General features: G+C 58.0%; 6 protein-coding genes across 6 annotated transcripts; 3 read left to right on the top strand and 3 right to left on the bottom strand.

Annotated features, from left to right (window-relative positions):
* Positions 1-1,559: 1,559 nt before the first annotated feature.
* Positions 1,560-1,907, top strand: IUM83_10802 (uncharacterized protein; the record flags this gene model as incomplete). Its single annotated transcript, XM_067935321.1, has 1 exon — positions 1,560-1,907. The coding sequence occupies one exon, from the start codon at positions 1,560-1,562 to the stop codon at positions 1,905-1,907; it is 348 nt and encodes a 115-aa protein (XP_067780622.1).
* A 1,357-nt stretch (positions 1,908-3,264) lies between these two features.
* On the top strand, positions 3,265-4,311 carry IUM83_10801 (putative transmembrane protein; the record flags this gene model as incomplete). The annotated part of the gene is made up of 1 exon (XM_067935320.1): positions 3,265-4,311. One exon carries the CDS (start codon positions 3,265-3,267, stop codon positions 4,309-4,311), a length of 1,047 nt encoding a protein of 348 aa, XP_067780637.1.
* An 886-nt stretch (positions 4,312-5,197) lies between these two features.
* Positions 5,198-6,586, bottom strand: IUM83_10800 (uncharacterized protein; the record flags this gene model as incomplete). The annotated part of the gene is made up of 1 exon (XM_067935319.1): positions 5,198-6,586. The coding sequence occupies one exon, from the start codon at positions 6,584-6,586 to the stop codon at positions 5,198-5,200; it is 1,389 nt and encodes a 462-aa protein (XP_067780638.1).
* A 1,501-nt stretch (positions 6,587-8,087) lies between these two features.
* IUM83_10799 (uncharacterized protein) lies at positions 8,088-8,855 on the bottom strand (the record flags this gene model as incomplete). Its single annotated transcript, XM_067935318.1, has 1 exon — positions 8,088-8,855. One exon carries the CDS (start codon positions 8,853-8,855, stop codon positions 8,088-8,090), a length of 768 nt encoding a protein of 255 aa, XP_067780526.1.
* Positions 8,856-9,632: 777 nt separating this feature from the next.
* Positions 9,633-11,626, bottom strand: IUM83_10798 (uncharacterized protein; the record flags this gene model as incomplete). The annotated part of the gene is made up of 2 exons (XM_067935317.1): positions 9,633-11,434; positions 11,563-11,626. 2 exons carry the CDS (start codon positions 11,624-11,626, stop codon positions 9,633-9,635), a joined length of 1,866 nt encoding a protein of 621 aa, XP_067780527.1.
* A 248-nt stretch (positions 11,627-11,874) lies between these two features.
* IUM83_10797 (5-formyltetrahydrofolate cyclo-ligase) lies at positions 11,875-12,736 on the top strand (the record flags this gene model as incomplete). Its single annotated transcript, XM_067935316.1, has 4 exons — positions 11,875-12,183; positions 12,253-12,406; positions 12,494-12,558; positions 12,632-12,736. The coding sequence occupies 4 exons, from the start codon at positions 11,875-11,877 to the stop codon at positions 12,734-12,736; spliced, it is 633 nt and encodes a 210-aa protein (XP_067780521.1).
* Between the last annotated feature and the right edge of the window lie 2 nt (positions 12,737-12,738).

The raw sequence follows: 12,738 nt of genomic DNA, 5'->3' as shown, positions 1-12,738 counted from the left end.
TGTCGCTCGCCACCCAAGTATCCTCGAAGTCCCCATGTCGACTGCGGCTATCAACGGGCCCGAGCAAGAAACAAAACCGGCCACACCCACAACCAAACACCCTCGGCAAGGCAATTCATCCCACCATACCGACGCTGTCGAGAAGTTGACTCCAACAGGCCGGGGTTCTGCAGGCCAAGGGCGCGTTCGACTCCGCGAACAACTAATTCAGCTCCGTTCGGTGGTACAGCAGATGGAAAGGCATCTAGAAACGTTGAAGAGTCCTACCTCGCCTCGCTTCAACACGTGTGACGGACAAAATGAAGTAAGTCTCGTCGCACCAGACGAGAGCTACTGCAATCAAACGAATTCACTTGATTCTGCGGGTGATGGTGAAAACCGAACAGTGTGGCGCACCATTGCAATCCAGCAATTCTATGATCGTCGCAAGGCTGAACAGCAAAACGCCCAACTACGCGAAAATCTGACGACCCAGATCCGCCTATCGAAGCAGCTCAAGACTTTGCTGCAATCGCAGCAACCGAACTTGGTACGTGACTTGCTTTCTTTTAATTGTTACGATCAGTGTTACTCACGTGACGTTGCACAGGGGGTTTCGAGTGGAGGAGACTTGTAATTAACAACAGGTACCCGCTCTCGACGCCAAGACAGGAACGATACCCACCACTTTCGTGTCCTATATCCTAATGACAACCAGTTTCGACATTTGTCGTGATCATGATGCAAATGTAATAGTGTTGATCCTAACGTAAGACTGAAGTATCCGATCCAGTTGGGCAAAGAAGTGTGCTTCCTCAGTTTTTGCCGTGCTGGAGACGGCAAACTGTCATACAGAGGTGTAGAAAGTCGTACAGGCTCAACGAGAACCCAGTCATTTCGTTGCAAGCCAAACCCAGGTCAGCCAGCGCGAGTGAAGCGTGCTCGTCGATGGAAATTCAGGTCGGACAGCAAGATCAAGCGGGAAAGGCACGAGTAAAACCGTCAACCTGGTGACTTCGGACGCCTATGTCACAAAATCCGCTTCAAACTTCGTCATAGATTTCATGGTAGGCTGCACGCTTAGTCGTCGACTGAAATCACAATTAGTCGAGGCGTCACCGATACTTTGGCCCACTCTTCGATTTTCTGTGTCAAGGGAAAGAGGGCGTTTGTGGTTCTACATCATGGAGCTGCCATTCCCCGACATTGCCAGTGACGAAGAATTGATGGAGGAAGCTCTCGCGATGCTCGGCAGCGTTGTCAACGAGTCTCACGAAGCTACCACTTCGGCGTCAGCTCTAAACCCGAAAGGGCCACCAAGTAAACAAAGTACAGCAACTGCCGACGAGTTACTCAAAACCGCAATTCAAGCTGTCCACGCCGCATATCCTCAAACGAGGAATCCTTATATGAAGACTCTTGTTCCTGCAACTAACAACCTAGCATTTGACAACGAAGAGAAGCCTACAACCTACAGCAGTGATCACCCAGTACGTCCTACACTGCATTTACGGGGCGCCGATGCCAGCACGATGGAAAAGAACCCACGAAGTCCCAGAAGTGGTGGGGGTCGCACTCGTATGCGTGAGCAATTGATCCAGCTGCGCTCGGTGGTGCAAAAGATGGAGCACCATCTGAACACGCTGCGAAGCCCACGCTCTCCACGATTCAGGGAGCGTATCGAGGACAGAGAGGCTGCGCTAGCAGCAGATGAGAACGACAGCAGAGGCGTGAATGGAGCTGAACGGACAAGTGAAAGCTCGGGTGATGCCGCGGTGTGGCGCAACATCGCAATGCAGCAGTTCCGTGCGCGTCGTAAGGCTGAGCAGCAGAATGCCAAGCTGCGAGAAAGCCTTGAGGCTCAGATTCAACTGTCCAAGCAAGTTGAGAACCTGCTGGAAGCCCATCTAAAATCTATCATTCCGTAAGTTTTGCGTGTCGTTTTGGAGAGAATCGAAGTCGACATCGAAGCACGAAGACCAAGTACGATCGACAGGACAACACGTTTTGAGAGGGAATTGTACACTTCGACGGTGTTGGATTGTACAAGTTATGACCAGAACCCCACTTTTACTGCTGCTCATTAGTACTGGTACTTCCACTGTTTAGAAATAAACGCAACAAGTATCCAAGTGATGTATTGAGAAAACTTACTACATACGTGTTTTAAAATTAAACTACTAACTGGTTTGACACCAATGCAACCCTCACGAATTTCACTAAATAAAATCAAACCTACTACTCCCGTGAACAGATAATCAAACAGAAGTTGTGGTCTTCCTTTCTAACTTTCCTCCTTTTGGAGGAAAGTATTGGCAGGCTTCGAAGATTTGATTTCATTGGACAATGAAACTTTTTACTTACTTGCTTTCCAACCGTGAGAACCCCTACTAGGGATAAAAGTGCTTCAATGATTTTACAGCACACAGTACTGTGAGCCACAACAAAAGAATACTGCTCGCTGAGCACCAATGCACCCTGCTTAATAAACGAATTGGGGAGCAAGAGCAACTTTTTAAACAATTGGGGGGATCATCTCGCAGCGTTTTGTCGTCATCCCATGACCACCAGCACGTGACCCTCATCTGAATTAAAATCCTCTCAAATACTTGGTTTGTTGATCCTCTGCACAGGATTCAATACCTCGAACCCTTGCCGGGCTCAATATTCATCGTCGATGAATCATCGAACACCACTTTCATTGAGTATAACAGCTGTAGCCTCAGTCGCGGTCAGCTACACAGTGCCGCAGGTTGGCTGCTTGTGTTGCAGCTTGTGCATGCATATCAAGACCCCACCGTCTTGAGAACCATGATGCCATCCTCAAGGCTGTAACAGACGATGCTGTGTGTTACGAACAACGTGATGAAGGTTCTGGCGCTGGAAGCTGCAGCTTCACCTTGACAAGCTTCAACAACCCCGTTTATCCTCATACCTTCCCCACATCACCGAAACCACTTGTCAAGTCCCATCCATACAACTAGCCCTCCTTATTGTTATCCCAATCCATCTGCCAGTCGAACAATCTCGATCCAGGCTTGGATACGTCAGTCAGCGCCCATACAAAGTCTATCCAACGCCATGGCCGCCGAGCAAGCCAAGGACCGCGGCAACCGCGCCTTCTCCGCGGGGCTCTACGCCGACGCCGTCGCCTGCTTCTCCGAGGCGCTGGCGATCGCGCCCTCCGCGCCCAACGCGCACGTGTTCTACAGCAACCGCTCGGCCGCGCAGCTCAAGCTCGGCAAGGCCGAGGACGCGCTCAAGGACGCGGACCAGTGCATCGCGCTGCAGCGCAGCTGGCCCAAGGGCTACTCGCGCCGCGGGTCGGCGCTGTACGCTCTGGGGCGCTACGCGGACGCCTACCGCGCCTACAAGGACGGCCTGAGCCACGAGGCGTCCAACGCGGGGCTGCTCGAGGGCCTGCGCGCCGTGGAGACCAAGCTGGCCACCCAGCGGTCGTCCTCCACCTCCTCCTCGTCCGCCTCGCCGCCCGCCACCGGCAGCCTACGGACCTTCCTGCTCGGGGACAAGCGCAGCATGTTCCAGCTGTACCAGTTCGCCCTGCGCGGGCTCATGCTGCTGTGCTTCTGCAACTTCTGGCTGCCGGCGCTGCTGAGCAGCTACGCCGCGTACGCCAACTTCTTCAAGCTGGCGCTGGTGAACCACGCCAGCTACCTGGCTTTCACTCACGGCGCGCCCAAGTGGAACGCCGCGTACGCGCAGCGGCTGCTGCTGGACCCGGCCACGCAGGTGTTCTTCTTCTGCCTGGTGTTCTGGGTCTCGGCCCCGCACGGCATGGCGCTGCTCCCCGTGTTCCTGCTGGAGATGGTGCACTTGTTCACGTACCTGCAGTCGCTGCTGCAGGTGCTGGGGCTGGCGGACGCGGCGCCCGTCGCGCTCGTGACCAGCAAGGCGCTCGTGCCCCTCACGGCGCTCATCATCAGCGACCCGAGCTTCCCGGCGCTGGCCACGCGCGCCAAGTGGGCCAAGCTGTACACGCGCATGCCGCAGGTGGCGGCCAACATCGACGTGGCCATCGGCGTCGCGCTCATCCTCGAGATGCTCACGCCGGCGCGCAACTTCCTGCTGCTCGTGCTCTACTGGCAGGTGCTGCGCGTGCGCTACATGATCTCGCCGCAGCTGCAGGAGGCCTTCCGCATGCTGCACGCCACGATCCTCACGGTCGTCCACCACCCGCGCTGCCCCGCGGTGGTCGGCGCCGTGTACGGCAAGATCCACGCGTTCGCTGTCAAGATGGGCGACGCGGCCCAGCAGCAACAGCAGGCCGCGTCTGGCGCTGGAGGCCTGGCCTCGCGCTGCAACGTCATGTAAGTGCCGAAGACGACGGAGCCGATCAAGGTCACAACAGATAGACCGATGAAGGGACCTCGACTAGCGAGATCGACTTGCTCATACTGTACTGTTGAATTCAATTGCACTTGACCACGTTGCTCGATTTGGCCAGCGGTCCGAGTTCCCACATCGAAGGGATTGAATTCTTGTGCACGAACACATGCACGATATGCGGAGCACGATGTCGGCCGGTCGCGGTTAAGCCATGGGCCATCGCGCAGTGAGCACGCACGCCACGTGTGAGCGTGGAGTTCATCTGCCCTGCAGTACATGTACATGTAGCAGTCTGCACGAACAGCCTGTACATGTATCTAAACGGCTACGGGCACTTAGGTTTGCAGGGCTACGAAATCCACTGGATACTGCACTTTCATGCTTTCGAGTTGGAAGGTGCGTGGAAGCAATCAAGCTCCTGGCAAAATGTGACGGTGAGCCGGTTAGCATACGATTCCTGCGCAAATCTGCACGATTTGGGCAGAGAGGCGTAGGTAACTTCACATCCTGTTGCCGTGCACTTCAACCTGCAGCTCCCGCTGATCGACACCTTCAACGTGAGAGCGACGTGTCTCCCGCCGTGAAAAATATCGCTGCAGCTGCGACCTTGCCGAAAGCTTTCTTCACCACGGAAGAGCATCGTTGTCGCTTTGTGGTGCTTTGTGTAGTTGAAGGGGCTTGTCGCTGGTTCTGGCTCCAACATCTTCTCGCTTGCTGCTTAGCAGCAGAAGATGGCCACGCCGCTGGGTGTTCGTTCATAAGGTTATCGTGTTCTTGACGCGTGTCAACATGCATAGCTCGACAAAATCTAAACTATCCTAGAGTCCCCTCCCTCTGTCGGGCCGGGCCGCTGCTCTCTCTTTCAAGCAGCTCAGGCGGCCGTGACGGTGGAGAAGGAACCGATGCGGGACCGCTTGGCGGCCGCGGGGTCTACGTAGCCACTGACGGACAGCGCACGCATACGCTTCGTCGGGGAGTTGATGGACGTGTCGTTCTCGCTGGTTGTAGCCGTGATACTGCTGGGCGAGGTCGGCGCACTCGTCTCTGTAGGCTCCTTCTTGATCTGCTCTTCTGCGTCTGCTGGTACCTGCTCGTCCACCGACTCTTTCTTTTCGTCATTGCTTGTGGACGAGTTGTCGTCCTTAATCGAGGAAGACGAAGACGATGATGACGAAGCAGCAGCTGCGGAAGAGGATGGCTTCTTGCCGCCCTTCTTCTCGTTCCGGTTGGCTTTGTAGAAGAAGTCGAGCAGTAGACCCACGGCGTTGGCGTCGTCCACGTCGCCCTCCTTGCCCGAGTCCTCGTCGCTCTGCTGAGTGCGGGGCTTGAGCGGCACGGGCCGCGACCTGTGGCCCGGCGACGAGGATCGCACGTCGAACTCGTCCGTAGGGACTGGCGGGTCCTCCCGGTTCTCCTTGAGTCTCTTGATGAAGGCAGCCTCGAGCGTCACGAGCTCGAGCTGGGCCTGCATGATCCTGACGCGGGACTCGGGCGTGGGGCTGCAGGGGCGGAACACCTGCTTGCCGATGCACTCTCCGCCCGTGAACTTCTTGGTGATGCGCATGGGCTCGCAGTTGAGCTTCTGCGAGAGGTAGAGCCGTAGCATCGTGCCTCTCTCGAGCGGTAGGAGCCCCTCCTTGAAGTAGTTTGTGAGCTGGGCGGCGTAGCGGCTCTCCTCCTCCGTCCACTTGCCCTTGCGGAGGCCAGGGCGGGCCTTACTCTTCGTGGACCTGTTGGAGATCTTGGGCACGCGCGCGCGCTTGGGCGTGATCTTCTTGGGCAACTTCTGGTCGTCCAGGTCTCCTCCCGCGGTGGGGGACAGCTGCTGTTGCTCCGTCTTCATGGTGTAGCGGTCCTGCGGGAACAGCATGGAGTGCTGCGGCTGCGGCTCGCGCTCTGGCTCATTGAGGCTGCTGCTGGAGTTGTAGAGAGCTGGCGGCGGGCCGCTGGAAGACGGCGGCACGGCGGCCGTGAGCCCCGCTCCGAAGCCGCTGGAGGTGCGTGAGCTGGGGATGATGAAACGCAGTGGCGCGAGCGTTGGCGCCTGCGGGACGGTGCCGGGGGCTGCTTGGCGCTGGAAGATGGTGGGCTGAGGCCGCATGGTCGCGAAGGACGGTACCGGCAGCGGCGCGGACACCGGGAAGCTGGGCGCGGCGACGGAGGGAGCGGCGTTGCTGCTGCTAGTGGCGGTGGCGGCGCTCTGCTGGCCGATGCTGCTGCTGGGGGACGAGCCCTGGTGGATGAGCGAGCGCATGTCCATGGTTGCGTGTGTCCTCGCTGGCCTGGTCTGGTCTTGCACTGAGTGAGCGAAGTGGAGAGTGAAATGGCCACCACCGGCTGGAAACGCGTTCCTACATATTTCTCCCCCCATGACGACGAGACGCTTTTCAACCAATCGTAGTGGCGGCCTTCCTCAATTGACGATTTTGTAAATGTTGAAGTCAAAGATCGCTTGCTGTGATTGGTCAAATTGGAAATAGAAGAGGCCCGTCTCTGACCGCTTGCAACTTCAACAAAAAACGGCGAGTGCCAAAAGGCGACTAGCGCAGCGCTGGCGGCCATGAAATGCGGTCCGCTGGCGGCTAGAGCGGCGCCGCCGCAGCACTGCCGAAGCCCCCAATTGATGCTACACGGCGCTGCCGCGTGGCGCTGGCGAATCTTGAAGTGGGCATGGCACCACACCGACCCCTCTCATTGAAGATATGCAAGAGGGAACGCCCCGGTTCTGCACCAGGTTGAAGAGGACCTCTTGAGACATATCCTGCTGAAACCAGCTTTTCCTGCTGAAACCCGTTATTCCTATGTTCCATGCAATATCAGATGTTGTGGGTTTCTGCCATCCAAGGATGGGTGCTCAACTCAACAAAAGTATGAAACAAAACTTACAATTAAACGGCACTCAACAGCTTGATATAAATATAAACGGGGTATCGAGAGGAGGGAGGTCCCATGCGACGCGTCACTGGGCTCCACTCAATTTCATGCTGAAACTTGTATGGACTTGATTGAGGGCCGCCTTGACCCAGAAACAGGTCGGCATCAGCGCGCACACAACGATCGGGGAGGCGTTCCCGCCACTTTCAAAGTGACTTGGTGTACACACGCACCCGTGGTTTGACGCAGCGCAGGCGGGATCCCTTGCGTGAGCGCGGGAACGCGGCCAGAGTCTTCTATAGCCGCGTGAGGCTCGAAGGCAGAGACGCTCGGCGACTGGAAACAGGTCCGCGACTTCAACAGCCTGCTCTTGCACCTATCACCATTCATGTTTCCGAAATAAGCCAGTCGCCTGCGTCGGGCGCCGTGCACGGTGGCGCTGCAGTGCAGCGGATCCCCTGGTCTGGACGCTTCAACGTGGAAGTGTACATGCACATGTATCGCTGCCGTACTGTAGGGGAGGCGAACTGTGCCTTCCCACGACGCGTGCCCTCCACCCATTTCAACTTCGATGTCGAACTTGTCACGTTTAGGTCCAGCGTGAAGTTGGGATACCTTGCGATCACGCGAAATTTGTAGGAAGGAAAAAGAAAACTAGATTAGAATTACAGAACCGCTCTGCCAGACCTCGCTCGCGGTCTGCAGCCGCGACGCGCATGCGGATGACGCATCATCAAAAGTGCTCTGCTTCTCTGCAAGTTGCTGCTACGCTGCCAGCCTGAGGCTGGCCAACAGCGTTTCGGACGAACTCGGCACTGGCATTCAAAAACCGCGCGCGGAGGCAGCGACATTTTAACTTATATACGGACTACGATAGGTGTGGCGCTTCAGTTGACGCCCTCGATGCGCGGCAGGTTGATCACGGGCACTCGCGACGACACCCGCCGTTGGTGTTGTTGTTGCTGTTGTTGCTGCTGCTGATACGGCGAGTAGCGGTGCCGCATGAGGTTCCCGTTGCTGCAACGCATGGCGCGCCGAGCGCACTGCGCGCACGAGCACACGACCTCGCCCGTCGACGCGTTGCCCAGCCAGAAGACCAGGTCCGACCACGGGATCTCGTCGGTGCACGGCTCGCGCGACGGCTCCAGCTTTGTCCAGCAGTTGAAGCCGGGCTGAGGCGGGGGCGTCCGCCGACCGAATCCGCTGGCGGCGGCGCAACTTCCTTTGGTCGCGCTGCCGCTGCTGCTGAAGAAGCCGGCGGGGTCCAGCTCCAGGAACGTCTCGGACGCCGCGGGCTCCAGGAAGTTGGCGGGGAAGAAAAGCGGGGCCACGTCGGCGCCGTTGTCCTTCCAGAAGCCTGCGCCTCCGCTCGGACTCTGGCGCGGGAACGGCGACGCCGGCTCCGGCTGCGCGTGTCCCGGGTCCGTGAGCATGGTTGGTGCCGCCGCTGCTGTAGAGTACGCCTTCCTGGCGTCGGCGTCGGTTCCCTCAGCGACGGAGAGACTTGGCTTCTGCGCGCAAAATACGAGAGTGCCGACGGCGGAGCGCCGCGAGAAAGCGGCGACGTACCCAAGAGTCGCGAGGCTTTCCGTGTCGCGTCGAGCAGGGAGCGTAACGTGCTGAAACACCTGAAGTAGCGCGAATTTCCCCTTCATCGCATGCGGAAAAACAGCGAGCGCACGAACGTGAACGACTAAATTTGTGGTCCGCTGATGCTATAGTATCTCTCCGGACTGCTGCGGGTCATTTGTTGCTCACAGCTCCAGCGAACATTTTCAACGTCGGAGAGAGATAGCAACCAGGGGGTGCGAAATGCAGATAGGGTCGACCACCTGTGCGTGGCGCAGGTGAGAACAGAGGTCAATGCTGCGATACTGGAGACATCTTGCTTGCAAGCCATTTACAACCGCAATGAAGCCAGCTTGTATCAGGCGCGCTACCCCTTCAGGCTACACAAGAAGGAGAAAGCAGCCATCACCAAGGAAAACAAGACAGCGGGAGTTAAGGCGAGCGCCTGCGCGCTCGGCTGCGGAGGGAGATATTGCACACCAACTCCAAAAACACCAACACCATGAACAACTTCCACCCGAAGCTCGCGAGCTGGATCGCCGCGAACTTCACCTGTTCCTGTCGTTGCAGACGTAAGGCTTAGCTGATCCCATCAGTGATGTGCGCAAGCACGAAGAGGAGAAGGCCGCGGACGGCTCGCCCAAGTCGCTCGGCCAGTTCGAGGTCTCCCGCGGGAAAGGGCGCCGTATCTGCAGCTCCACGGCGTGTGCCATGCTCGTTTACCGCTACGGTACAAGATCGGTGCTTCCTACTAAGGTAGCTCACTTCAACATTAGTATTGATGTGCGTAATATATACAAGCAGGACTCGAGTTCAGGCAAGATGAAGGTAAAAGGCTCGAAAGAAGATAGTCCTCTTGCCACTCATCCGTACAGGAACTGCGCCTCGCCCTTGAGCAAGACGCTGTCGCCAGAACTAGCTCGTGTTCGACACGAAGCGGAGTCCAGCTCGGGTTCGCTGCTGTCTTCCGGGTCCCGAGGTTGCTTTGGCACGGGATCGGCTTGCAACGTAGTAGACTTAGAGTACGACTGCACCGTCACGCTCGGGTGGTTGGTCTGAAGCACCAGATCCGACAGCACGTGCACGCTATCACGACGGTAAATGCTGACGGATACGCCGTGCCGCTCGCGCATGATCGGGACCAAGAGCTGCGTGAAGCCGGCGGCGACCTCGCTTTTCAGGCCAAGCAACCGCAGCGGAGTCGCGCGACCTGTTCCTCGGATCGAGTTGTGCAACCAGTCCGTAAGCAACATGACCTTGGACTTTTCAGTGGTCCAGTTGTCCAGCAGACACTTGATCAACGGCGAATTGAGGTCCCCCGGCGGAGCTGGGAACGGCGCCGTCTCTTCCGTCCATTTGCCGCTTTCAGGACCATTTACCAGTGCTCTCAGCTGGTTTTCTTTCTCATCGATATCTGCATCCGCCAGAGCTGCGAAGTGGTGGTCCAACTGCTGTGTAAGCCGCGAGATTTCCTCTTGGGCCGTCTTGTTGCATTCCTCTAGCGCCTTCTGAGAGGCTACTGCAGCACACCACTGCACCTTCGTGTGTCGGAGCATCTCTTTCGACAGATTATACTTTTCGGTGATGATCTGCAACTTGCGGGTCAATCGTTCATTCACCGTCTCCATGGATTCTCCACTGCTAATTGTTGTGTCAGAAGCCGCTGAACCATTGCTGCTGTTGCTGCCCACTCGCTTGAGTGCCTGCTCCAGAACTTCTTCCTCGGCGTTTTCTGACATCATATGTGGCAAGTCCATGGCTGCACGCAATTCGCGCAGGTCGGACTCGAGCTTCATGTTCGTCTCAATCAGCACGTCCCGCACCGTCACACCTAGCTTCTGCGGGTCCGCCTCCTCTGGGTGCTGTGAGCACGTGCAGTCCGCAGCAAACGGACGAGACTCGGCGATCTTCTTGTAGACAAGATTCATCGAGCGGAGGCTGTCCAGCACAGCTCGCTCCTCCATGCGTTCTTCGCGCAGCGTCTCATTCGCGCTCTGCAGCTTCTCATTTCGTTTCTCCAGGCGCTCGATGTGCGCGATGCACTCTGGCAACTTGGCCACCTTGCGACGCAGCGCGTCGGCCTCTTTCCGCAGACTCCTGACTTCCAGAATGTGCGACTCATTCTCCTCCGACGTGGCGTGGAGCTGTTGCTGCAGCTCCTCGTAGTCCGCGTACGTGAACACGCTGGCCTGGTTCGAGTCGTACGTGGCGGCCGGGTTCACCACTGCGTAGTTCTGCTCTGCAGCCTCCGCCTTGGCCTCCTCCGCCCTGAGCTGCTCCAGCTCCGCGCGCAGGGCGGCGATCTCGCCCTCCGCGAGCATCTTGGCCGCCTCGGCCTCCTCCGCCTGCATTCTGAGCGCGTCCTCGCCCTCGAGCAGATCCGTCACCAGCGCTGACTTGCCCTTGAGCTCGTTGTGCAACGCGCTGGCCTCCATGAGCAGGCTCTTGCGGTTCTCTGTGACGCTGGCCAGCTCCTGCTCGCGCGCCTCCAGCTGTGCGCGCAACTTCGGCCGCTCGCGCTCCAGCGCCGCCACCTGCTCGCGCAGCGCGGCCACCTCTTCGTTGAGCGCCTGGTTGGTCTCCAGCAGCTGGATGCCGGCGCGCGCAGCCTTGCGCAGCGCCTCCTCCTCGTCCAGGTCCGTGTCGAAGCACTCGGAGCCGCGCGCTGTCCGTTGTAACAGATATGGATGTTGAAGAGAAGCCACAACATACATATGGTATTTGTTATTAGAGACATATAGAAGTCGTCCATTCTCGAGGCGCTGGAAGCGTCTGCGCGTGCTTGAGACCTACCGGAGTACGGCGCGTCGTCGTCCAGCGCCGAGCTCGAGGACAAGGCCCTCTCCAGGCGGTTCATGGTCTTCGGTCTTAGCCAGCGCGAGCCGTTATGCGGCCACGCTCCTTCTCGGTCGAAACTGGAAGAAATTTCGTCTCTTCATAAGCTAGTATCGATTATGAGGATGGTATTTGTATTAAACACCTTGTAATATGTAACAGAAGTATAGGGATCGTTATCGTTATTGAAAGTCATATCAGATCATTCCGGCGGCAGAGGTGTCAAGAGCAATAATACAGGAGGGCATGGCCAGGAGCAGTAGCGAGGACATGGCCGCGTCGCTCAAGAAGGAGATGCGCCGCAGCATCGGCGCCGCGCTCAGGGCGCTGCCCGACGCGGAGGTGGCGGAGCAGAGTCGGCGGCTGGCCGAGCGCGTGTGCGCGTTGCCGGAGTTCGCGCGCGCGCGCGGCGTGAGCGTGTACCTGGAGATGCCCAAGGAGGCGGCCACCTCGGGGCTGCTGGAGGCCGCGTTCGCCGCCGACAAGAAGGTTTTCGTGCCCAAGATCACGGGCCGCTCGGCGCAGGACCTGAAGATGCTGCGAGCGCAGTCCATGGACGACATCCGGCGCTTCCCCAAGGTAGTCAGCGCAGGAGGCTGGCTGTCTGTTCGCCCGGTGATCTGATCTGCTGCGGAAACTGTTGTGCAGGACAAGTGGCAGATCCCGGACCCGCCTCTGCTGACGGACGGCGGGGCGCCGCGTGACGACGCCATGCAAGGCGACGAACTGGAGCTCGTGCTGCTGCCCGGCGTGGCGTTCGACCGGCGAGGCGGGCGGCTCGGCCACGGAAAGGGATACTACGGTGAGACTAGTGCAATTGCCTGGTCCAATCGGCTCGTTTTGAATATTGGCGTTGTTGTTGTTGTTGCTGTTGATGTTGCTGCTACAGACTCGTTCCTGCGCCGACTGACGGAGCATTACGACGATATCGGACACGCGCCGCCCACCACCATCGTACGCAATTGTTATTATCACCTGGAAACTTGTGCATCGATTCATTTGTGCTGTGTGGACATTGCAACCGCAGGGTCTCTGTCTGACGCCGCAGCTCGTGGAGCAAGTGCCGCTGGCAGCGCACGACCGCATGCTGGACCTGGTTGTGACTGCCGAGGAGGTCATCCGCGTCGAGTAATA

This window comes from Phytophthora cinnamomi (genome assembly GCF_018691715.1).
Source record: "Phytophthora cinnamomi strain GKB4 chromosome Unknown Contig126, whole genome shotgun sequence".
In the NCBI taxonomy this organism is placed as follows: domain Eukaryota; phylum Oomycota; class Peronosporomycetes; order Peronosporales; family Peronosporaceae; genus Phytophthora; species Phytophthora cinnamomi.
The sequence above is the reverse complement of the archived record's forward strand: the minus strand, read 5'-3'. Positions and strand labels throughout refer to the sequence as shown.